The sequence below is a fragment of the Scyliorhinus torazame genome, chromosome 16, assembly GCF_047496885.1.
Source record: "Scyliorhinus torazame isolate Kashiwa2021f chromosome 16, sScyTor2.1, whole genome shotgun sequence".
Lineage (NCBI taxonomy): Eukaryota > Metazoa > Chordata > Chondrichthyes > Carcharhiniformes > Scyliorhinidae > Scyliorhinus > Scyliorhinus torazame.
The window spans coordinates 184653385-184679588 of record NC_092722.1 but is presented as its reverse complement, the minus strand read 5'-3'; the positions used below and the strand labels follow the sequence as shown (position 1 = coordinate 184679588).

General features: G+C 50.4%; 1 protein-coding gene across 1 annotated transcript in view; it reads right to left on the bottom strand.

Moving 5' to 3' along the window:
* Positions 1–1386: 1386 nt before the first annotated feature.
* The window catches only part of as3mt (arsenite methyltransferase), a 64641-nt gene continuing 39823 nt past the window's right edge, over positions 1387–26204 (bottom strand). The window contains exons 9-11 of the mRNA XM_072479590.1: positions 22959–23101; positions 21646–21780; positions 1387–3759 (exon numbers count right to left, since the gene is read on the bottom strand). Coding sequence (XP_072335691.1) covers positions 3658–3759; positions 21646–21780; positions 22959–23101 — 380 coding nt within the window. The 3' untranslated portion in view covers positions 1387–3657. The remainder of the gene's footprint in view (positions 3760–21645; positions 21781–22958; positions 23102–26204) is intronic.

The window sequence follows — 26204 nt, the reverse complement described above, 5'->3', positions numbered from 1 at the left end:
ATAATCAACACCTACATTTTTCTTAAAAATATATAAATCACCTTGAGGGCCTCGGCCATCTCATCCGCCATATTCTGCTCAAATAAACACTAATATTGTGATTGGCGTGTTCCTCCATAGATGTTCAGCCGTGTCAGGCAGTGTCTGACACTTAAATGTACAGCGATAAACCAGAATAAAGGCGGAAGCTCAGTGCTGTCAATAATGCTCATCAAGAAACGCCCCAATAACCTTTCACCCCCTTGCTGATCAAGGAGCGACCTACCTCAGCCTTAACGATATTCAAAAACACTGCCTCCACTCTCTTTTCAGGAAGAGAGTTTCAAATACTCACGACCCTAAGAGAAAGAATTCTCGCCATCTTTGTCTTAAATGGGCAGCCCATTATTTGTTAAACTGTGGGCCATGGTTCAAGATTCTCCCACAAGAGGAAACATCGACTCCACACCCACCCTGTCAAGACCCCTCAGGATCCTATGGGGGGCGATTCTCCGAAATGGAGCCCAAGTGATCGTGCCGTCGTGAACGCCGTCGCGTTTCACGACGGCACCGACCGGTCCCGGGTACGGCCTATTCGGTCCCCCACAGGGGGCCAGCACGGCGCGGGAGCGGTTGATGCCGTTCCAGTCTCCTTCGCCGTGCCAACCGGCGCATGCGCGGGGGACTTCTTACGCTCGCCGGCCCCAACATGGGGTCGGTATTCAGGGGCCGGCCGCACCAGAAAGTAAGCCCGCGGGCAGGGGGGGGGGGGGGGCGGCCCGCAAACCGGTGGGCCCCGATCGCGGGCCAGACCCCATCGGAGCCCCCCCCGCCCCCCCCCCCGGTGAAGGAGCCCCCCTCACAGGCCGCCCCCCCGACCGTTCCCAGAGTTCCCGCCGGCAGCGACCAGGGGCGAACGGCGCCGGCGGGACTCTGTCGTAGCGGGGCGGCCGCTCGGCCCGGAGAATCCGATTCCAGCGGCCTGCGGCTGGCGCCGCGCCAAACGCGCCGACGCAAACTCTCCGCACCTCGGGGAATCGCGCGCCGGCGGCGGTTCTCCGGCCCGGCGTGGGGCTCGGAGAATCGCCCCCTGTATGTTTCAATCATATCGCTTTTTACTCTTCTAAACTCCAGTGGATACAAACAAAACCTGTCCGGCCTTTCCTCAGGATTAGTCTCCTTATTTAAGGAAGGATGTAAATGAGTTGGAAGCAGTTCAGAGAAATTTTATTCGACTAATATCAGGAATGGGCAGGTTGTCTTTAGCGGGCAACCCACCCATTCCAGGTATTAATCTAGTATCTTTGTGTCATCAGCAGATTTAGCAAACATAACTTTGACCCCATCATCTAAGGTGGGAGGAGGGGACAGTTCAACAAGGGGATGAAAGAAGACAGCAGTCCTTGCCTGGGTGTGAAGACAAATTTTGTTTCAATTCAGCAGCACGGCTTGAAATAGCATCAAGAGACGTTTGGAACACCAGTAACTGGCCCTTTGAAGGCACAGGTCAGGAGGGTGATGGAATACTCTCCACCTGCCTGGGTGAGGACAGCTCAACAACACTCAAGAAGCTCAACACCATTTGGGGATCTGTTTATTGATGAGGGTTTCCCGAGCTTGGAGGAGCTGGAGGAGGAGTTGGAGTTGCCGGGGGCGGGGGGGGGGGATTTGCAGGTGAAAGATTTTGTGCGGAGGCAGGTTTCGACCTTCCCGCACCTGCCGCACCGGGGACTGCAGGATAAGGTGGGGTCGAGAACAGGAGTAGGAGCGAGGAAAGCCTCAAGAGATCTATAAGGAACTGATGGAGTGGGAGGGAGCCCCAGCAGTGGAGGTGAAGCGAAAGTGGGAAGAAGAACTGGGAGGGGGGGGGTGTTGGAGTCCAGGTTATGGGAGGAGGTCCTGAGGAGTTAATGCATCCTCATTGTGTGTCAGGCTCAGCCTGATACAGTTTAAGGTGGTCCACAGGGCACACATGACTGTGGCCCGGATGAGCAGGTTCTTTGAGGGGGTGGGGGACAGGTGTGGGCGCTGTGCGGGGGGAGGGGGGTGGTCCTGCAAACCATGTCCATATGTTTTGGGCATGTCCGAGGCTGAGGGTTTTTGGGCAGGGATTTGCTGACGGTGAGTCAGAGGTGTTAAAAGTGAGGGTGATGCCGAGTCCAGAGGTGGCGATCTTTGGTGTGTTGAAAGACCCGGGAGCCCAGGGGGCGAGAGAGGCCGGCGTCCTGGAGACGGATCTTACTAGGGTGGAGGAACCCGGAGCCCCCGAATTCGGGGGTGTGGGTTAGCGACATGGAGGGGTTTCGCAGACTTGAAAAAATTAAATTCACCTTGAGGGGTTGGTTGCAGGGGTTTCCTCGGAGGTGGTAGCTGTTCATCGACTCCTTCGAGAAAAATTAAGCTGTCAGCAGGGGGGGGGAGGCATGGGAGAGACGAGTCAGGATAGGAGAACCATCAGAGGGTGGCTGGGGAAGGTGGCGCTGTTTGTGGAAGCTATGTTGGCTGGGGTCTGTGCTCGGGGGGTTTGTTGTTATATTGTTGTGGTTTTGTTGAAATTTGATGTTTAAAATTATGAAAATTATAAATGCCTCAATAAAATATTTTCTAAAAAAAAAAAAAGTTCAACACCATCCAGGACAAAGCATGCCACTTGATTGGCATCCCATCCATTGGTGGCAAAGTTCCTTATTGAAGTAAATAGACATTACGGCTTATTCAAACTTTTTTTTTTTTAATTGGGCTGGAAAGCATTTGTGACAGAGCAAAAGATTTGAACAGTGAAAATGTTAACACTGATCGAACATGGTCTGAAATCACACGCTCGCATCTCAAGTAACGAGCACAATGGAAATGAGGTGAGCCTCGATTGTCCCGACGATCACGGATGTTCACCGCTCTCTCCGGTGCACTGAAACAGGGTGCTCGCTGTCAACCACTAACTGACCTCAGGACCAAGCCTTTCTTGGCAGCCCTCTTCCAGCCAGTGTTAAAAAGCAAAATCATTTAATGGCCCCGTGAACATTAAAGGTGCTATATAAATGCAAGTTGTTGCACGTGAACAATTGTTCGCTGAGATGCCTTGAGGAGGTATCCAACTCTTTAGTCCACTCACCCTGGATTCTGTGGGGAATTACATGCAGATTGGAGGCTGTAAGGAGTAACGGAGCTGCCAGTACTTAATTCAACTCAAGTCAGATTTTGGGAAGGAGGGAAAAGCAAAACGTTTTCGGAAAAGCATCAAACTCAGGGGAAGTATGAGGTTAAAGCCTGGTCAAGCCAAAATATATGGCATAGAGGGGCTGGTTTAGCACAGGGCTAAATCGCTGGCTTTGAAAGCAGATCAAGGCAGTTGATTCAATTCCCGTGCCAGCCTCCCCGAACAGGCGCCGGAATGTGGCGACTAGAGGCTTTTCCACAGGACCTTCATTTTTGAAGCCTACTTGTGACAATAAGCGATTTTCATTTCATTTCATTTCATAGTTCGTGAAGTGGCAGAAAAGCATGGCTCAGGGTGAAGAGGTGTTTTTAGACCAAGTCATGGTGCGATAGCTAGACCGGGTGCAGGCAGATTCATTTCTACACAGCTCAGGTCACAAGAGGTTCATTTCCATCTCTAATCATTTCTTGACATTGATTATCAGGCTAAGCAGAGGTTATTCTTCCACCAATGGAAACACTTCAACAACATCCTTTGCCCTGCACAGAGCTCGTTCTGCCACAGGATGGCGCCCCTGTAACCTCGAGCCCTTCAGTCAACTTGAAAGGATCAACAATAGTTTCCTAAAGAAAGAGACCAATAAAAATAAAGTGTTAAAACCTCAGGAATAAGATGGCTCCTCCATCAGCCATTTAGGAGACCATTTCAGATCTAATCAATTGCATTGTTTTTGTTTGGTTACATTTCTGAGACACTTGTTTTCTTTTTGTGTGCGTTATTCATTGTGGGTTTCCTTTTGAGCTGTTGGCCAGGTTAATGGTGATTGAGGTGGATGTAAAGGATCCCAACATACTTTTCCAAGAAGAGCGACCACAGAGTCTGTTATAAACATCTGACCAGACGGATTGTTCAGAGAACAACAGCCCCGACAATGCAGTATTCGGCGTCAGCCTCACTCAAGCTCATCCCAAGGCCCTGCTGCCGGCCTACCTGACCCTACCTCCTGAAACCTGAGATCATCCAAACCTCTGCTGTCTGTACCTTAACTCGCACTAAATTCCATTCACCCATCGCCCCTGTGCTCCTGATTTAAAGCACTGTTTTTAAAACCCCCCCGATGCCTGTTTTTCCCTATTCCTGTAATCTCCTCCAGCCCTCCTCCAGGTCTGGCTACTTGCGCATCCCTGATTTTAATCACACCGCAATTATTGGGGTGGTGGGGGGAGGAGGTCTCGTGGCATAGTGGATAGCATCCCTAACTCTCAGCCAGAAGCTCTGGGTTCACATCCCACCCCAGGACCGAATGACCAGGCACTGGTTTAGCACAGTGGGCTAAACAGCTGGCTTGTAATGCAGAACAAGGCCAGCAGCGCGGGTTCAATTCCCGTACCAGCCTCCCCGAACAGGCGCCGGAATGTGGCGACTAGGGGCTTTTCACAGTAACTTTGTCGAAGCCTACTTGTGACAATAAGCGATTATTATTATCATGACCAAGAAAGGTGGCTTCATAACAGGTGCAGCCAACAGGTTGAGTATCAACCTGCAAAATCCTTCCAACGCACCGGTGGCAGGCTGTAAGAGAGACTCCTGGTCAGACAGGCTTGTTGAGGAGTGTCGCCACGTAAGCTATAAGCCTCTGGCAACAGACTAGCGACTTGTCCCATGAAAAACCCCACCATGGAAACAGATGAAAGTCTGCCATGTGGAAAGAGAAACAAACAACTGTAATGGTCTTTCCTGTTCATTCCCATATTTCCCCTGTCTTTTATTTGCTGTTATTATTTTTGATCTATGGATGATTAATGGGCATGTATCTTTAAGTCAAGCAACAGGGAGAATGAGAAATTCAGAAGTTACCGGAGAGGACACTCTGCTGGTTTGTAAAGGAACTTAAGTCTTTTGGGTGCCAGAGAGAGAGAGATGGGCTGGGACGTGGTTTGATTGATCGAATTGGCCCAAAAGACTGTACTCTGCCAGGGGGCAGGTGGTGATTGGATCCTGTCCCAGTGGAATGAGTCCCAAGTAGCTGAGTTCGACTCCTGGACAGAAAGACGAGGACCTGCTTTGAGTGTGCTGTATTCTTGAGGCTGCAGAGAACCTGGATGAACCACTACAGGCTGCAAGCAAAGACCAGGACACACTCTCTCCAGAAAGGCTGAGAGTGCTATATTTCTAAAACTTCAGAGGCAAAGTTTGAAGAGGGGCAAGATGCTGGAAACACCCATCTGAAACAAAACCTTATTTTTTCTGTTACTTGTGTCTTTTTTAACCTCTTCCTTCCCCTCTGTGTTTGTCTGTCTTGTGTGTGTATAGAAGGTGGGGGGCAAGGTAAAGTGGGGAATTAGGAATTGGACAAAAGTTAACCAGTTGTATTTGCTGTATATTTTGTTATGGTTCTTGTTACTAATAAAAGTAATAGTGTATACATTTACAAACCTGGTGACTGTAATTATTGACAGCCAATGGCCAAAGACTTTGGGTAATTTTCTAAGAATTATTGGTTAATTCCCTTGTGGGACTCCAGGTCAGGTGGGGCTGGAATTGACCGTGCACTAGCCCAGGGGGTTCAAACACAAACATTTATGGCCGTGCCTTTGTCTTTCAAGGTCCCAAGCTCTGGAATTCCCTCCCTAATTCTCTCCACCCCTTTTGCCCTGCCTTGAGATGTTCCTCAGAACCTGGAGCTTTGACCAAGCTTTTGATTATCGGGCTACCTCGTCAAATTTCAGGGGGAGGCGGTGAGGTGGTGGCAATGTCATTAGATAGGGCCGGTTTAGCTGAGTTGGCTGGGATGGATGGGTTGTGATGCAGAGCAAGGCTAATGGCACGGGTTCAATTCCCATACAGCCGGGGTTATTCATGAAGGCCCCACCTGCTCAACCTTGCCCTCGTCTGAGGTGTGGTGATCCTAAGGTTAAATCACCACCAGTCAACTCTGAAGGCACTGGATACTGAAATGGTTATAGGCCCTGACAAGGGGCTGTTTAGCACAGGGCTAAATCGCTGTTTTTGAAAGCAGACCAACGCAGGCCAGCAGCACGGTTCAATTCCCGTACCAGCCTCCCCGAACAGGCGCCGGAATGTGGCGACTAGGGGCGTTTCACAGTAACTTCATTTGAAGCCCACTTGTGACAATAAGCGATTTTCATTTTCATTTTCACAATATTCCAGCAATAGTATTGAAGACTTAAACCATAAAACTAGCTGTACTCTTAGCCAATCTGTTCCAGTACGGCTACAACACTGGTGTCTACCCGGCAATGTGGAAAAGTGCCCAGGTGCGTACTCTGTACACAAGGAGCAGGACCAATCCAACCCGGCCCCAGTTACTGCCCCATCATCAGCAAAGTAGTGGAAGGTGTATGGACAGTGCTCTCAAGTGTTATTTACTTAGCAATGACTTGCTCACGGGCATCAACTGCAGTTCAGCCAGGGTCACTCAGCTCTTGACCTCATTACAGCCTTGGTTCAAACATGGACCAAAGAGATGAACTCCAGAGGTGAGGTGAGAGTGACTGCCCTCGACATCAAGGCAGCATTTGACCAAGTGTGACATCAAGGAGCCCTAGGAAAACTGAAGTCAATCGGAATCAGAGCCGTCATTCTCCGACCCCCCGCCGGGTCGGAGAATGGCCGCTGGCCGCCGTGAATCCCGCCCCCGCCGAAGTCTCCGGTACCGGAGATTGGGCGGGGGCGGGAATCGGGCCGCGCCGGTTTGCGGGACCCCTCGTTCAATTCTCCGGCCCGGATGGGCCGAAGTCCCGCCCAGAAATTGCCCGTCCCGCCGGCATAAATTAAACCTGGTATTTACTGGCGGGACCAGGCGGCGTGGGCGGGCTCCGGGGTCCTGGGGGGGGGGGGGGGGGGGGGGGGGCGGGACGATCTGACCCCGGGGGGTGCCCCCACGGTGGCCTGGCCCGCGATCGGGGCCCACCGATCCGCGGGCGGGCCTGTGCCGTGGGGGCACTCTTTCCCTTCCGCCTCCGCTACGGCCTCCACCATGGCGGAGGCGGAAGAGACTCTCCCCACTGCGCATGCGCGGGAAACTTTCAGCGGCCGTTGACGCTCCCGCGCATGCGCCGCATTTCCGCGCCAGCTGGCGGGGCAACAAACGCCATTTCCGCCAGCTGGCGGGGCGGAAATCCCTCCTGCGTCGGCCTAGCCCCAACATTGAGGGGCTAGGCCGCCAAAGATGCGGACCATTCCGCACCTTTGGGCCGGCGCGATGCCCGTCTGATTGGCGCCGTCTTTGGCGCCAGTCGGTGGACATCGCGCCGTTGGGGGAGAATTTCGCCCCACGTCTCCAAAAATTGGTGCAAAAGAAGATAGTTGTTGGAGGTCAATCATCTCAGTCCCAGGACATCACTGCAGAAGTTCCTCAGGGTAGTATCCTAGGCTGGTTTAGCTCAATGGGCTAGACAGTTGGTGTGTGATGCAGAACAAGGCCAGCCATCACAGGTTCAATTCCCTTACCAGCTTACCCGAACAGGAGGCCGGAATGTGGCAACTAGGGGCTTTTCACAGTAACTTCATACTTGTGACAATAAAATTATATTGTTATAGGCCCAGCCATTGTCAGCTGCTTCCTCTATGACCTTCCTATCATCATGAGGTCAGAAGTGAGGATGTTCACTGATGATTACACAATGTTCAGCACCATTCTAGATTCCTCAGACACTGAAGCAGTCCAGATGTAGCAAGACCTGGTCAACATTCAGGCTCGGGGCTGATAAGTGGCAAGTAATATTCACGCCACAGAAGTGCCCGGCAATGACCATCTCCAACAAGCGAATCTAACCATCACTGCTTGACATTTAATGGAATTACCATAACCGAATCCCCCACCATCAACCCGGGCGGCGTTATCATTGACCGGACTGGACTGGACTTGCCATATAGATTCTGTGGCTACAAGAATAGGTCAGAGGCTGGGAAATCGGCAGAGAGTAATTCACCTCCTGACTCCCCAAAGCCTGTTCACAACCTACACAGCGCAAGTCAGGACTCTGATGGAATACTCCCAACTTGTCTGGATGAGTACAGCTCCAATAACACTCAAGAGGCTCGACATCATCCACGACACGGCAGCCCATTTGATTAGCACCCAAACCATTTATAACTTTAAACTGAGGGGTAATAGATATAGGACAGAGGTCAGAGGTAGGTTCTTTACGCAAAGAGTAGTGAGGCCGTGGAATGCCCTACCTGCTACAGTAGTGAACTCGCCAACATTGAGGGCATTTAAAAGTTTATTGGATAAACATATGGATGATAATGGCATAGTGTAGGTTAGATGGCTTTTGTTTCGGTGCAACATCGTGGGCCGAAGGGCCTGTACTGCGCTGTATTGTTCTATGTTCTATGTTCTATTATCTTAAATATCCCTCCACCACCAATGCACACCAGCAGCAGTGTGTCCCATGTGCAAGAGGTACAGTTACTCATCAAGGCTCCTTCATAACTCGCAACCTCTACCAGCTGGAGGGACAAGGGCAGCAGATACCTGGGGTCATCACCACCCGGACGTTACCCCCCCAAGCCACACAACATTCTGACTTGGAAATATATCACCATTCCTTCACTGTCATTGAGTCAAAATCCTGCAACTTCTTCCCTAACAGCACTGTGGGTGATCCTATAAACACAAAGACTGTAGCAATTCAAGAAGGTGACTCACCGTCACCTTCTCAGGGCAATTAGGGATGGGCAACAAATGTTGTCCTAGCCAGCGACAGCCACATCCCATGACGTGTGCTAAGAATACAAATTATCCTGATGTGTAGCCCTGATCCGGGGGTAAGAGTGAGATTAAACTGAGCCAAGCCGGCACTTGTATTAGGAATAATTACAAGCGGAGGGAGAGACACAGGCAGACACACACATACACACGCAAAAAACACACACGCAAAAAACACACACACAGGGCAGCACGGTGGCACAGTGGGTTAGCACTGCGGCCTCACGGCGCCGAGGTCCCAGGTTCGATCCCGGCTCTGGGTCACTGTCCGTGTGGAGTTTGCACATTCTCCCCGTGTCTGCATGGGTTTCGCCCCCACAACCCAAAAAGATGTGCAAGCTAGGTGGATTGGCCACGCTAAATTGCCCCTTAATTGGAAAAAAATGAATTGGGTTCTCTAAATTTAATAAAAAAGAAAAACACACACACATGCAAACACTGTCAGGTGGGTGTACCTTTACGAAATGGGTGTTTATCAAATAGCTGCAGTGATGTCAGTGTGGGTGGAGCTGGGCTGTGTCTGTCTGTCTTTTCCTTTAGTTTTTGAGCTGGGAGCAGCAAAGTGTTTAGTTTCGTTTTCAGAGTTGGAGAGTTGCATTCACAACAAGAAGATGTTATGATCTCGCTCTGCAATCTAAAGAATGCCTCCAAATCATTTGATGATTTCAAAGTAATACCTGTTTCTGTAGAGAATTTAAACCTGCTGTCTTTATGTAAAAAGAGTTTAACTTATGGATGTTGTTTGGGAAGTTATTAAGGGTTATCTATAGAGTACTATATTTTTGGGGGGTGGTCAGGGTTGGTAGTTGATAAACTGTTTACCGTGTGTTTATAAAATGTTAACTGGATTCATAGAATAAACATTGTTTTTGTTTAAAAATACTTTTAGTTCTTTGTTGCGTCACACCTGGAAAGTGGGCCCTTGTGCTCCCCATAACCAAAATCTATTAAAACTTGTGGGTCAGGTAACTCCATGATATACTTTGGGGTTCTCTAAACCCTGGCCCGTAACACACACACGCAAAAATCACACAATCTGAAAACAACCCTTTGCTCCGAAAACAATGATCCCCCCCCCAATTTAAAAAAGAAATAGTACCCAATTAATTTATTTCCAAAGAAGGGGCAATTTACTGTGGCCAATCCACCTACCCTGCATATGTTTTTTGGGTTGTGGGGGCAAAACCCACGCAAACACAGGGAGAATGCGCAAACTCCAAACGGTGACCCAGAGCCGGGACCGAACCTGGGACCTCGGCGCAGTGAGACCGCAGTGCTAACCACTGCGCCACCATGCTGCCCCCCCCCCCACCCAAGTAAGGGCCAATTTAGCCTGGCCAATCCACGTACCCGGCACATCTTTGGGTTGTGGGCGCAAGGCGTACGCAGACACGGGGAGAATGTGAAAAGACCACACGGACAGTGACCCGGGGCCGGCATCAAACCCGGATCCTCGGCGTCATGAGGCAGCAGTGCTAACCACTGCGTCACCATGGCACCCTCTTCAGAAACAAAGATAAGCATAAAACAAATATTGACGAGATCTGTAGGGAGAGAAAAGAGCTAACGTTTCGAGTCCGATGACTCTTTGTCAAAGCTAAAGACATAGAAAGTGTGAAATATTTATACTGTGGAGTGAGAATGAAAGATGAATCATAGCCACAGAAACCCAGGGAAACCGGGTGCTAATGGCCACAGAAACCAAGGGGAAAACGTGCTACATACCTAAGTGCTAATGGCAGTCCCCAGAGAGAACAAAAGATGTGAACGGTCAAACAGCAGGGAAACAAACAGACTCGAAACGTTCGCTCTTTTCTCTCCCTACAGATGCAGCCAGGCCTGCTGAGATCTTTCAGCATTTTCTCTTTCGTTTCAGGTTCCAGCATCTGCAGGAATTTGCTTTTAAACATTGCAGAGGATATATTTTGAGTGGGGGAGGGCGTAAGTGAAAAATCAATATTGGCACATGGACTGTGGCGGAAAATTTATCTCCACCTCAATACTCCTTTCCTCAACACTGTCTGCTCTGACTTCTACTAAGCTGTACAGGTTACGTAGGTCCTAAATTTGGTCAATTCTGTTGTGGCTAAAAGTTACAATTGGCTCCAGTATCCTTGGCAAAAGAGGCATTAATGTATGGTCAGGCAGACAGAGGTAGGTGGCAACAAGTCAGGATTAGCCTTACTTATGGTGTTTCCACTGGCCAATTATATCAACAGTCAGCATTAGTTACACTTCTCATCGTTGTCGGTCTGTGGTTCAGTTGGTCGCACTCCTGACTCTGAATCATAAGATTCCAGATTAAAGTCCCTCTCTAAAACATCAACATCAAGATTGAGGCAGTGTTGTCCCTCGGGGAACTCTTTGGAGGGGAGTGGAGTTGGGGGAGACAAGGCATTGCCTTCTATCGAGCTGCCATCTGGTATGAATATTAGTGAATGGATGAGTGGATGGGGGTGACAGGGTGAGTGAGTGAGTGAGTGAGTGAGTGGGTGGGTGTGTGAGTGAGTGTGAGTGGGTGAGTGAGTGTGAGTGGGTGAGTGAGTGTGAGTGGGTGAGTGAGTGTGAGTGGGTGAGTGAGTGTGAGTGGGTGAGTGAGTGTGAGTGGGTGAGTGAGTGTGAGTGGGTGAGTGAGTGTGAGTGGGTGAGTGAGTGAGAGTGGGTGAGTGTGTGAGTGACTGGGTGAGTGTGTGAGTGACTGGGTGAGTGAGTGAGTGAGTGAGTGAGTGAGTGAGTGGGTGGGTGGGTGAGTGAGTGAGTGAGTGAGTGAGTGTGAGTGAGTGAGTGAGTGAGTGAGTGGGTGAGTGAGTGAGTGAGTGAGTGAGTGAGTGAGTGAGTGAGTGGGTGAGTGAGTGTGTGAGTGACTGGGTGAGTGAGTGAGTGAGTGAGTGAGTGAGTGAGTGGGTGAGTGAGTGAGTGAGTGAGTGGGTGAGTGGGTGAGTGGGTGAGTGGGTGAGTGAGTGAGTGAGTGAGTGAGTGAGTGTGAGTGAGTGTGAGTGGGTGAGTGGGTGGGTGGGTGGGTGGGTGGGTGGGTGGGTGAGTGAGTGAGTGTGAGTGGGTGAGTGTGAGTGGGTGAGTGTGAGTGGGTGAGTGTGAGTGGGTGAGTGTGAGTGGGTGAGTGTGAGTGGGTGAGTGTGAGTGGGTGAGTGGGTGAATGAGTGAGTGAGTGAGTGAATGAGCGGGTAGGTGAGTGAGTGACTGGGTGAGTGAGTGAGTGACTGGGTGAGTGAGTGAGTGAGTGAGTGGGTGAGTGAGTGAGCGAGTGAGCGAGCAACTGGGTGAGTGAGTGAGTGACTGGGTGAGTGAGTGAGTGAATGACTGGGTGAGTGAGTGAGTGAGTGACTGGGTGAGTGAGTGAGTGACTGGGTGAGTGAGTGAGCGAGTGACTGGGTGAGTGAGTGAGCGGGTGAGTGAGTGAGTGAATGTGAGCGAGTGAGTGAGCAGGTGAGTGAGTGAGCAGGTGAGTGAGTGAGCAGGTGAGTGAGTGAGTGAGTGAGTGAGCAGGTGAGTGAGTGAGTGGGTGAGTGAGTGACTGGGTGAGTGAGTGACTGGGTGAGTGAGTGAGTGAGTGACTAGGTGAGTGAGTGAGTGACTGGGTGAGTGAGTGAGTGAGCGGGTGACTGGGTGAGTGAGTGAGCGGGTGAGTGAGTGAGCAGGTGAGTGAGTGAGCAGGTGAGTGAGTGAGTGAGTGAGTGAGTGAGCAGGTGAGTGAGTGGGTGAGTGAGTGAGTGGGTGGTTGGGTGAGTGAGTGAGTGGGCGAGTGAGCGGGTGAGCGAGTGAGTGAGTGGGCGAGTGAGCGGGTGAGCGAGTGAGCGGGTGAGTGAGTGAGCGGGTGAGTGAGCGGGTGAGTGAGTGAGCGGGTGAGTGAGTGAGCGGGTGAGTGAGTGAGCGGGTGAGTGAGTGAGCGGGTGAGTGAGTGAGCGGGTGAGTGAGCGGGTGGGTGAGTGAGTGACTGGGTGAGTGAGTGGGTGAGTGAGTGATCGGGTGGGTGGGTGAGTGAGTGGGTGAGTGAGCGGGTGAGTGAGTGATCGGGTGGGTGGGTGAGTGAGTGGGTGAGTGAGCGAGTGGGTGAGTGAGCAGGTGAGTGAGTGAGCGGGTGAGTGAGTGGGTGAGTGAGTGAGCGGGTGAGTGAGTGGGTGAGTGAGTGAGTGAGTGACTGGGTGAGTGAGTGAGTGAGCGAGTGACTGGGTGAGTGAGTGAGCGGGTGAGTGAGCGAGCGAGTGAGCGAGCGAGTGAGTGAGCGACTGGGTGAGTGAGTGAGTGACTGGGTGAGTGAGTGTGTGAGTGACTGGGTGAGTGAGTGAGTGAGTGAGTGACTGGGTGAGTGAGTGAGCGAGTGACTGGGTGAGTGAGTGAGCGGGTGAGTGAGTGAGTGAATGTGAGTGAGTGATCGGGTGGGTGGGTGAGTGAGTGGGTGAGTGAGCGGGTGAGTGAGTGAGCGGGTGAGTGAGTGAGCGGGTGAGTGAGTGAGTGAGTGAGTGACTGGGTGAGTGAGTGAGTGAGTGACTGGGGGAGTGAGTGAGTGAGCGAGTGACTGGGTGAGTGAGTGAGCGGGTGAGTGAGTGAGCGAGCGAGTGAGTGAGCGACTGGGTGAGTGAGTGAGTGACTGGGTGAGTGAGTGAGTGACTGGGTGAGTGAGTGAGTGAGTGACTGGGTGAGTGAGTGAGTGAGTGGGTGAGTGAGTGGGTGAGTGAGTGAGCGAGTGACTGGGTGAGTGAGTGAGCGGGTGAGTGAGTGAGTGAATGTGAGCGAGTGAGTGGGTGAGTGAGTGAGCAGGTGAGTGAGTGAGTGGGTGAGTGAGTGAGTGAGTGGGTGGTTGGGTGAGTGAGTGAGTGAGTGAGTGAGTGGGTGAGTGAGCGGGCGAGTGAGTGAGCGGGTGAGTGAGTGAGCGGGTGAGTGAGTGAGCGGGTGAGTGAGTGAGCGGGTGAGTGAGTGAGTGAGTGAGCGGGTGAGTGAGTGAGCGGGTGAGTGAGTGGGTGAGTGAGCGGTGAGTGAGTGGGTGTGTGAGCGGGTGAGTGAGTGAGCGGGTGAGTGAGTGAGCGGGTGAGTGAGTGAGCGGGTGAGTGAGTGAGCGGGTGAGTGAGTGGGTGTGTGAGCGGGTGAGTGAGTGATCGGGTGAGTGAGTAAGCGGGTGAGTGAGTGAGCGGGTGAGTGAGTGAGCGGGTGAGTGAGTGAGTGAGTGATCGGGTGGGTGAGTGAACGGGTGGGTGAGTGAACGGGTGGGTGGTTGAGCGGGTGGGTGGGTAAAGTGGTCAGGGTCGATGAGGTGGGGAAGTAGGTGAATGGGCAGTTGGAATGGAGGAGGTTAGTTGTTTGGGAGGGTTGGCGGGGAGTGTCGGGGGGGGGGGGGGGGGGCTGGTTTGGTGGTCCGAGGGTACTCGGCTCAAGTGGGGATTAATAATGGATGCCAGTGAAGTTGGGTTCCAGTCAGGGTCATCGAGTAGGTGGAGGTATTTGGGTGGGAAGAGGGGTTGTCGGGTGGTCAGGGTTGTATTTGGGTAAGGGTAGCAAGCTGGCGCAGTGGTTAGCACTGTTGCCTCATGACGCCGAGGACCCGGGTTCGATCCCAGCCCGGGGTCACTGTCCGTGTGGAGTTTGCACATTCTCCGTGTCTGGGTGAGTCTCGCCCCTACAACCCAAAAATATGCGCAGGGTAGGTAAATTGTCCATGCTAAATTGCCCCTTAATTGGGAAAAAGGAATTGGATACTCTAAATTTTTTTATTATTTTTTTAAAAGGATTGTATTTGGGTGAGGAGGTAGGCAGGTCTAGTCTCGGCAAGGGGGCCAGCTGTGGAGTTATCCAGGTGTTAGGCTAGATTTTAATCTGTCGAACATTTCCTGGGTAACTATCCAGGTAAGTACATTGGAAATATCCAGACACTGGGCGCGATTCTCCGCTCCCACGCCGGTTGGGAGAATCCCGTGGCGCGCCATTTGTCCCCGCGACGCCGGTCCGACGCCCTCCCGCGATTCACCCAAGCGGCGAGAACGGCCCCGTCAGGTTCTGCGCGGCGCAGGCCGGAGAATCGCCCGGGACACCCAAAATGGTGATTCTCCGCTACTCTCCAGCCCGGATGGGCCGAGCGGCCTGCCCAAAACGACGGCTTCCCGCTGCCGCCATCCACACCTGGGTCGCTGTCGGCGGGAACAGCGCGGTAACGCTGGGGGGGGGGGGGGGGGGGGGCGATGGGGGTTCTTTCACCGGGGTAGGACTCAAAAGGGGTCTGGCCCACGATCGGTGCCCACCGATCGGCAGGCCGGCCTCTCTGAAGGAGGACCTCCTTTCCTCCGCTGCCCCGCAAGATCCATCCGACATCTTCTTGCGGGGCGGCCTCGGGGAGGACGGGATGCCAGTTATGCCTTTTGCGCGGCGCCAATGCCCGGTGCGCGCTGACGACGCTGCTTTCGTGACACGCCCCCCCGAGTTTCTCGCAGCCCCGATCCTAGCCCATTTTCGGGCCCTGAATCGGTCGGGATCGGGGCAGTTTCGCGCCGTCGAGGTTCACGACGGCGTGGGCACTTAGTTGCGGGAGCGGAGAATCGCGCCCACCGACTCCGCAGAGTGGGAGACATTCACAGGGGGTCCTGGATAGATGGGTAGCCCACAGGTCAGGCCTTACGCAGGGCCCCATGTGCATAATCAGTCATGTGTCGGGTCTCTGACAACCAAGAGGCTGAAGAATTTGATCCAAAATATCCCGTTCCTGTGAACCCATCATTCACTCATAATACAGCCATTCATGAACCTTTCAGTGCAAAATCGGAGTTCTTACAGCAGAGAATTCCTTCAATCATCATAAATATGTAACAAGGTCAGAGAGCAAAGAATTGATAATGTACGAGGGACCTCAAGAGGCAGCTTCTTGGGTGGTCTTTGACACACTGCATTGAGAACAACTAACAATCGTTGATAGGTACAAGGTTCTGATGCTATTTATCAGAACATAAAGTTCACCACGTGACCCCGTGGCTTCTCAAGATTACATTTCTTACTCTGAGAATGTGACTCCGTGTTCTACATCTCCCAGTCAGGGGAAATATTTTCTCAGCACCTACATTCTTCCCCGTGTCTTCGTAGGTTTCACCCCCACAACCCAAAGATGTGCAGGCTAGGTGGATTGGCCACGCTAAATTGCCCCTCAATTGGAAAAAAGAATTAGGTACTCTAAATGTAAGAAAAATTTTAAAAAGAAAAGAAAAGCCCCTAGTCGCCACACTCCGGCGCCTGTTTGGGTGCACAGAGGGAGAATTCAGAATGTCCAATCCACCCAACAAGCACATCTTTCGGGACTTGCGGGAGGAAACCGGGGCACCCGGAGGAAACCCACGCAGACACGGGGAGAACGTGCAGACTTCGCACAGACAGTGACCCAAGCGGGAATTGAACCAGGGATCCTGGCTCTGTGAAGCAACAGTGCTAACCACTGCCCTACCGTGCCTTTCCACAGCGTGTCACCCTCTCATTGAGAGTCTAAAACAGTCACACAACACTGAGCAATGACCAAGGGCGGGGTTCTCCGGTGACTGGAGAATCGGCGCCATTGGCGCCGGCAGGGTCAGGGGCCGCCCTCGGTGATTCTCCGCCCGGGATGGGCCGAGTGGCCGCCAAGAAAGCCCGAGCCCCGCCGGCGCCGTTCACGTGGTCTTAGCCGGCGGGACCTCGGTGTGCATCCTGCGGGGGGCGTCCTGGTGGGGGGAATCCGACCCCGGGGAGGGTGGGGGGCCTCCACCGTGGCCTGGCCTAGCGATCGGGGCCTAGCGATCGGCGGGACGGCGTCTCCTGGTGGGGGCCTCTTTTACTCCGCGCCGGCCCCTGTAGCACTACGCCATGTTGCGTCGGGGACGGCGCGGAGAAGGAAGCTACCGCTCGTGCGCGAGTTTGACACCGGAATCGGCAGCAGGAGGGGTGCGAGTTGCTCCAGTGCCGTGCCGGCCACCTGTAGGGCAGAGGATCGCTACACTTAGCGGTCCGATGACGCCGTCGTAAAACTCTCCGGTTTCTACGACGGCGTCAACAGCAGGGGCTGTTTAGCACAGGGCTAAATCGCTGGCTTTGAAAGCTGACCAAGGCAGGCCAGCAGCACGGTTCAATTCCCGTACCAGCCTCCCCGAACAGGCGCCGGAATGTGGCGACTAGGGGCTTTTCACAGTAACTTCATTTGAAGCCTACTTGTGACAATAAGCGATTTTCATTTCATTCATTTCATTTTCATTTCAACACACTGCTGTCAGAAGGGAGAATCCCAGATTTATAAAGGTTCTCTTTCAAATCACAATCAAGAAGCAGTATTGAGGGCCAACACACCATGAAGAATAAAGGTTAAATGCGAAAAAAAAGTAGGTGCCTTGCATAACCTGAGTGAAGTTTGTAAATCGTGTTGATGACACATTCTCACCAACACACAGCTTTCTAAACACTGGCACTGGACCACTCGATTCTCTGGGACCGGGAGGCGTGTCGAACTGGCAGTGGCACAAAAACACAGCCTTCATATTATCTGCCAATTCAAGTTATTTAACTACTTAATTCCAACTTTAGTATACGATTTCCATCGTTTAGTTCACATTATTAAATAATCCTTCTTCTTCCGTACGTTCAAAGAGAACAACACTGAATGATCAGAAAGAGTCGATATCGATATGGCCCTGTTAACATGTTAATTTCCACCAGCTGATCCCTCACTGTTGCACAGAAGCTGCCAAGACCAAACATCACTTGGATAGCCTTTTTGGTCATTGTTACAGAAAGTATTCGGAAAACGTTGGGTGTTTTAAAGTGAAGTCATACAATTTGAAATGAAAATAGAGACAATTGGGGATTAAAATAGTTGAAGCTATTCTGTTAGAATAATCCCAATATCTCTGTGCCCATGTGGGACGACGGATGGGGATTCAAGGGGCTGTTTGTTAAAGGACTGTTGCTGCCCTTCAGGGTGACACCGGAATAGCAAATTAAAGCGTAGGTTTCCCCATACCCAAGTTTGGACAGCTCTGCCCTGTGAAGCTTTAGTCGCACAAAGTCCCGTTCACCTATCACCTTTGTGCTCCGTGACCTTAATCAGCTCCCAATCAAACACCGCCTTGAATTTAAAATTCTCCTCCCTTCGTGGCCTCTAGGCGATCCCTTCCAGTCCCATAACCCTCCGAGATATCTGCACTCCTCTCAATCTGGCCTCTTGAAGCATCACCAATCTTCATTGTTGCCCCATTGGTGACCGTACCTTCAATCGTCTCGGCCCTAAGCTCTGAAATTCCTTCTTTACACCACTCTATCCCTCTCTCCTCCTTTAAGACACTCCTTAAATCCAATCTGTTTGACCGAGTGTTCAGTCATCCGATCTATCTTATGTGGCATGTGTTTAAACTTTGTTTTATAATGTTCCTGTGAAATGTCTGGAATGTTGAATGTTAAAAGGTGCTATTAAATACAAGTTATTGTTAGACTGATCCAAGTAAAGTCTAAGATTCGATCATCAAACAATGCTGGTTTAGTTGATCACTGCTGGCAGAATGCTCAGAGCAGCACAATTAGTTTCTGCACTGTAGCGATTCGATGATTCTATTATATGACTGGGCAAGGTTACCATTCTGGATTTCAGTCCTGTGCCCACTGGCTAGGAGCGAGTTCAACTGTAGTACTGCCTGTCCCCACCCAATCACCCAGCCCTACTCTGCCACCCCACTTACCTCTGTCCCTGTGCCACTGTTAAATATACTGTTAAGACCATGACCATGCAGACGCTGCGACAACGAATGAACTGACATCGCACGACAATCACCAGGCAGGAATGTTCCCTTCCAGTCGGGGAACACTTCAGCAGTCAAGGGCATTCAGCCTCTGATCTCCGGGTAAGCGTTCTCCAAGGCGGCCTTCAGGACGCGCAACAACGCAGAATCGCCGAGCAGAAACTTATAGCCAAGTTCCGCACACATGAGTGCAGCCTCAACCGGGACCTGGGATTCATGTCGCATTACATTCATCCCCCACCATCTGGCCTGCGAAATCCTACCAACTGTCCTGGCTTGACACAATTCACACCTCTTTAACCTGGGGTTACCCCATCTCTGGATCTGTAAAGATTTAATCACCTGCTAACCCACCTGGGTTATGGGGATAGGGTGGAGGTGTTGACCTTGGGTAGGGTGCTCTTTCCAAGAGCCGGTGCAGACTCGATGGGCCGAATGGCCTCCTTCTGCACTGTAAATTCTATGAAATAATGGTCGCATTCCAAGCATTGTCTGGCATCTTTGACTTTGTCTATATATATGTTTCTGGAACAGACCTCTTCATTCACCTGAGGAAGGAGCAGCGCTCCGAAAGCTAGTGATTTGAAACAAACCTGGTGGATTTTAACCTGGTGTTGTAAGACTTCGTACTGTTAAATAACTCATTGGTAGACGAAGAAGGGACGTCCCAATGAGGTACTGGAGAATGGCCATGTTATTCTGGAATTGAGAAATAACCTGCTTTTGCCGTTTATCAGCGCAATTCGCTTCCAATAAGACTCTCCATGACCTTGTCTGTTCAATGATGAAGAAGATCGAAAAACGCAGTACAGGCGTTGTTCCTCATTTGTATTTAATCATTACCATCTGAAATATTTCGTGTTTAGTCTCGAATTAGTCTGTCGGCACAATGCCTGGTCCGTCCAGTTATCAATAATGGGGCAAAGATCCACAGCAAAATAAATATCTGTGAGTCCCGCTCTCTTGGACTTGTGCTTCACTCGTTTTTGTTTTAAAATACCCGAGACTAATTCAATTCCAGAATTTTCCTCTGCTTGGTGTCTTGTGAGTTACTGGAAATTGCGACTGGAAATGATCTCGGGAAATGTTTCAACTTTCACTGAGGTTACCCCGCACATTCAACAACTACCTCTGATGGTTTGAAGGTCATTTTGGGGGAAAGGAAAATGTAGCAATTGGAAGATTTGAATCAAAGAATGACCTTTCGCCCAAACAGGGTTTTTTCAAAAAATTCTGGATGGGTTTCTTTCCCCTTCTCACTTCGTGGGGCACCCATCGCTGGCAGGACCATCCTTTTCTGCCCATCCCTAATTGCCCTCGAGAAGGGGGTGGTGGGCTGCCTGCTTGAATTGCTGCAGTCCATATGGTGGAGTGCGTCCACACCGCTATGGCAAAGTGAATCTGACCCAGCGACTGGGAAGGAACGCCGATATAGTTTCCAAGTCAGGATGGTGTGTCACTTGGGGGAGGACTTGAATGGGGGGGCATTCTCATCTGCTGCCCTTCCTTTTCATAGAATCATAGAATTTACAGTGCAGAAGGAGGCCATTCGGCCCATCGAGTCTGCTTCGGCCCTTGGAAAGAGCACCCCATTCAAGCCCATGCCTCCTCCACCCTATCCCCGAAACCCAGTCACCCCAATTAACCTTTTTGGACACGAAGGGGCAATTTATCATGGCCAGTCCACCTAACCTGCACGTCTTTGGACTGTGGGAGGAAATCGGAGCACCCGGAGGAAACCCACGCAGACACGGGGAGAACGTGCAGGCTCCGCACAGACAGTGACCCAAGCCGGGAATCAAACTTGGGACCCTGGAGCTGTGAAGCAACTGTGCTAACCACTGTGCTACCGTGCTGCCCACAATTCAGATTGGTGGAGATGGTGGGTTTGGGAGGTGCCTCTCTCTGTCTGCCTTTGTTGTGTCCTTCCTTCTCCCTATCTAATGGATATTGCTCGAACGACTAACCCACTGGCCCCTTCCTCTTGTTTCTCCCAGGCTTTAAGTCAGCTGTCCAACACATCTTCACTCTGACAAATCAGAAGAGGTAGTTGAGGTGAACAGCACGGATACATTTAAAGGGAAGGTGCTTAAGTGCACCATGGCACAGTGGTTAGCACTGCAGCCTCACAGCGCCAGGGATCCGGATTAGATTCCGACCTTGGGCCTGTGTGGAGTTTGCAAGTTCTCCCCGTGTCTGCGTGGGTTTCCTCCGGGTGCTCCGGTTTCCTCCCACAGTCCAAAAATGTGCAGGTTAGGTGGATTGGCCACGATCAATTAATAATAACCTTTTATTGTCACAAGTATGAAGTTACTGCGAAAAACCCCTAGTCGCCACATTCTGGCGCCTGTTCGAGTAAGCTGGTTAGGGAATTGAACCTGCGCTTCTGCATCACAAACCAGCTGTTTAGCCCACGGAGCTAAACCAGCCCTGAGCAATTGGCCCTTTGTGTCCAATGGTTAGGTTGGGTTATGGGGAAAGGGCGGGGGTGGGGGGGGTCTAGGTAGGGTGCTCTTTCGGATGGTCGGTGCAGACTCGATGGGCTGAATGGCCTCCTTCTGCACTGTAGGAATCCTATGAGTACAAAGGAGTAAAGGATTTGCTGATAGTCCAAGATGAGGCAGGGTTGGAGGAGACTTGTGTGGGTTATAAGCACTTGCAGAGACCAGATGGGGCTGGCTCAGCACCCTGGGCTAAATCGCCAGCTTTTAAAGCAGACCAAGGCAGGCCAGCAGCACGGTTCAATTCCCGTACCAGCCTCCCCGAACAGGCGCCGGAATGTGGCGACTAGGGGCTTTTCACAGTAACTTCATTGAAGCCTACTCGTGACAATAAGCGATTTTCATTTCATTTCATTTCATGGGTTGAATGGTCTGTTTCCGTGCTGTAAATCCTATGTAACATTCACCATGCCATTTCCTGCTGCAACTCATTCTGTCTCAGGATTTCAAAATTGCAGAAACCTTGGAGACAGCATTTAAAAAGCCCAAGTTGCCCGTTTTGAGATTTCATATTGCTTTTACCTTGGATTTTGTGGGTGGATGTTCGGTGGAGCCAGGAGCCGTTTTCCCAACTGGCTTAATGGCGAACGCATCGGCAAAGCGTGAACTCTTGAGAACTGCAGCCACCTCTTCATCCACAGTTACCGCCTCTCCTTCCTGTGCAACAGAATCAAAAAAACATTCAATTCGGGTTCGTCTGAAAAGTGGTCACCAGCAACCGAGGCGGCAGTGCGACCACAGCTCCTCGCTAAATGTAGATCTCACTGCCACAGGAAGTCATTGTGGTGAATCAGGGTTTAAAAGGAAAACTAGGTGAGTACATGAGAGAAAAGGGAAGAGAAAGATTTACTGAAAAGCTGAGATGAGGTAAATGGAATGAGACAGACAACGTAGATTCACAGGCCTGGTTCTGTGCACCTATTTTAAGCAATTAGTACCTCTTTGGGAATTTGTCGGTTTTGAGCTCCTTTAAGTTGAATAGGTTGCTTTTCATTTTCAGTTCATTTATAGGAGGTGCACAAGGCCAGCATTTATTGCCCACGCCTAACTCCCCTTTGGAAGGTGGTACGGAGTAGCCTTCTCGAGTAGAATGGAGTGGCTTGCTCGACCATTCCCGAGTTAAGAGACAACCACGTTGCTATGGATCTGGAGTCACATAGAGGCCAGGCCTGGTTAAGCAAGGCAGATTTCCTCCCCTAAAGGACATTTGCGAACCAGGCAGGTTTTTTTAATGAAAATCCGATACTTTCACAATCACCATTACTGATCGGAGCACTAATTGTATTCCAGATTTTATTCATTTAATTGAAGTTGAAATTACTGAAAAAAGGAGACATGCTGTCAAAGCTTTTCGTCTTGCACTCATCAGGACAGATGCAAGAATACCAAATTTCAAGGGAACAACAATTCATGCTGCAAGAGAAAAGGGGTTCTGATTGGTTGGCGAGTTGGCTCTGATTGATCACGATATTGGCAAGGTGAATGCACCAGGTAACTATTGCCCCCATGCTTTTGTTTATTCAAAAAGTGTGCAATGCCTGGACACTTTTGCCAGGTTCCTACATATAAGCAGCAAGCCAAAAAGCATCAACTAGCTTATCTCTTTTTTCAACAATGCTCACGTTCTGAATTACCAAATAAGTATTTGAACTTAAATGCCCCAAATCCATGGTGGGACTTGTACTCACGTCTCTGGATTATTATTCCAGCGGATTTTAGGATTACTAACCTAGTAACATAATTATATTACCATACCCACTGTGGAAATCAAAATAGTTGTTAAGTTGTGAATTTGAATTTCTCGAGTAGATCAGCATTTAGAATCTGACCCTTACATTAAATGTGTAGTTGACATCAAACTCCAACTTCTCTTTAAAGCCTCTGATCAAGCCATTGTATGTGACCGAGCATTTTTCTCTTGGACAGCTGGCCGGGATTTTAAATAGCCGATAAGTAGCAGAAACAAACTTGTAGTCACCTAAACGGAAGAAAAAATTATTGTCTGGAACAGAAATTGCAACAATCTCCTCAACTCAAGTGAGTCCTAACCCTGCCCCTCAGCCAGAAGCTGCTGGTTCGAGTCCTACCACAGGAGTTGATGGCCAAGGAAGGTGCGTTCATATCGTGATCAAGCTGCAAAATCCTTCCAACGCACCAATGGCAGGGGGTAAGAATGGCAGATTCTCCTGGTCAACCAGGCCTGAGTGACGCCTCCCCAGCTGTAAGCCTCTCGCACAGGTTAACGACCTGTCCCAGGGAAAAACTCACTATGAGAACAGATGGAAATCTAAACAACACCAGCCTTTGCAATGAGCTCCAAGGGTTTGCTTTAGAATTCAAATCTCTATACTCCTGCCACATCCAGTTGTGAATGGTGGTGGCCAACTATGAGAACAGATGGAAATCTAAACAACACCAGCCTTTGCAATGAGCTCCGAGGGTTTGCTTTAGAATTCAAATCTCTATACTCCTGCCACATCCAGTTGTGAATGGTGGTGGTCAACTTCACAACTACCTGGAGGAGTAGGTTCCATGAATATTCCCAGCCTGAATCAGTGCAAAAGACAAGGCTGGTGCACTTGTAACCACTCCCTGTCAGAAATTACAGGTGGATGATACACCTGGGCCTCCACCCGAAGCATTGATGCCACTTTGATTCACTTCACATTATATCAAGAAACAGTTGAACACACTGGATAGAGCAAAGGCTTGAAATGAAAATCGCTTATTGTCACAAGTAGGCTTCAAATGAAGTTACTGTGAAAAGCCCCTAGTCGCCACATTCCGGCACCTGTTCGGGGAGGCTGGTACGGGCTTATGGATTCCAACAACATCCTGGCTGTAGTGAACCACCTTAAACATTCATTCCCTCTTCCATCGATGCACAGTAGTAACTCACCTAGGGTCCTTCAACAGCACCTTCCAAACCAGCAACCTCTACCACCTCGAAGGACAGGGGCAGCAGATACGTGGGGACACCACCAACTGCAAGTTCCCCTCCAAGCTACCCTCCATCCTGACTTGGAAATATATCGCCGTTCCTTCACTGTCGCTGGGTCAAAATCCTGGAACTCCCTCCCTAACAGCACTGTGGGTCTACCTACAGAGGTTCAAAGGCAGCGATTCACCAATATCTTCTCAAGGGCAACTAGGGATGGGTAATGAATGATGTCCTTCACTGCAACGCTCACGTTGTACCGAACAACCCTTTGTACATCTCTGATTTTAATCCCTCTTCCATTGGGGATGGTGCCTTCAGCTGCCGGGACTCTGGAATTCCTTTCCTAAACCTTTCCAATCCTCTCCTCCTTTAGGACACTCCTTAAAACTCATCTCCTTATCCAAGCTGGTAGTCACCTGTCCCAGTATCTCTATGTGGCGGCGTCAAATTATGTTTGCTATTCGCTCCTGTGACACTCCTTGTGTTGTTTTACTCTGTTATAGGGGCTTTTTTAAATGCATAGAGTTGCTGAAATGACTTTAGTGACTATTCAATTTCAGCACAGAGCGATGGAATCGAAAGACATTGGAAGATGGAGTGACAGACTCAATCAGCTCAAATAAAAACAGAAAACAGGTCGAACAGCATCTGTGGCAACACAGGAGGGTCCATTGATCCAGCAGCAGGATGCTGTCCAGGAAGACCAGCTCAGCATGGCGCTGGAGGGAAGGACCCGGTCTGCTCCAGCAGAGGGTGAACTGCACATCAGGAGCAGAGTAGCGCGATGCCAGAAAGTTGTTGCACTCACTCCGACGTCTCTGGCCAACTCAATAGCACTTTGTGAACTGTTAGCAATCGTGTTTGAATCCGACACAATTTCCTGCAAGATTGAAAGGCCTGATGGAATTCCGGTGGCCAGCTGTTTTAATGAGCATTCATGGAGATGCAAATGATTGCAAATGGCGTTTGCGCCAGCTGCCAGTGGGACATTAACCCGCCATTGGGAGAATTGCAACGAGATTTTACGTCTGCGGATTTCCGACTTCTTGGCTTCTGCCAAATTCACCCCTGCCGCCTGGCACGAAACCCACTGGGCGGGGGCTGATTGGGAGTATTCTGCCCCTAGAAAGCAGAATCCCAGACCCAGGGAATTTAAATGGCTTTGACTTTGAAAAGCACTCAGAGAAGCAACAACAGATTAGAATGTGGATAGTTTAAGAGATCTGGCAGATTAAAATCTGAAGTAAACAGACAGCAAACGTGAAAGAAACGTCCTTCAGTAACAAACAGGTTGATGAACTGACTGGACCTGCGGGCTCACCTTTCAGACACTAGCAAAACTTCTTCTGAATAATTGTTCATAATACTTATGAAAACTGAAAGCTCAGGAATCTTTGGATCAGTATGATTCAAAGTGAGGCCACATCTGGAGTATTGTGTTCAGTTTTGGTCTCCTTACCTGAGAAGGGATGTACTGGCGCTGGAGGGTGTGCAGAGGAGATTCACTCGGTTAATTCCAGAGTTGAAGGGGTTGGATTACGAGGAGAGGTTGAGTAGACTGGGAATTTAGAAGGATGCGGGGGGATCTTATAGAAACATATAATATTATGAAGGGAATAGATAGGATAGATACGGGCAGGTTGTTTCCACTGGCGGGTGAAAGCAGAACTAGGGGCATAGCCTCAAAATAAGGGGAAGTAGATTTAGGACTGAGTTTAGGAGGAACTTCTTCACCCAAAGGGTTGTAAATCTATGGAATTCCTTGCCCAGTGAAGCAGTTGAGGCTCCTTCATTAAATGTTTTTAAGATAAAGATAGATTGTTTTTTAAAGGGATTAAGGGTTATGGTGTTCGGGCCGGAAAGTGGAGCTGAGTCCACAAAAGACCAGCCATGATCTCATTGAATGGCGGAGCAGGCTCGAGGGGCCAGATGGCCTACTCCTGCTCCTAGTTCTTAAGTTCTTATGATTCCTGGGCATTATTCAAAATTGGATGGGTGTCATTTTCCTTGTGCCTGACCCAAATTTATGTCTGAGCCACACCGTCGATGCAAACTAACTGCCCACTCACCTCATTGCTGTATTTGCAATGTGACTACATTTTGAAAGCACTTCCTTTGCTGTAAAGCCCTTTGCGATGTC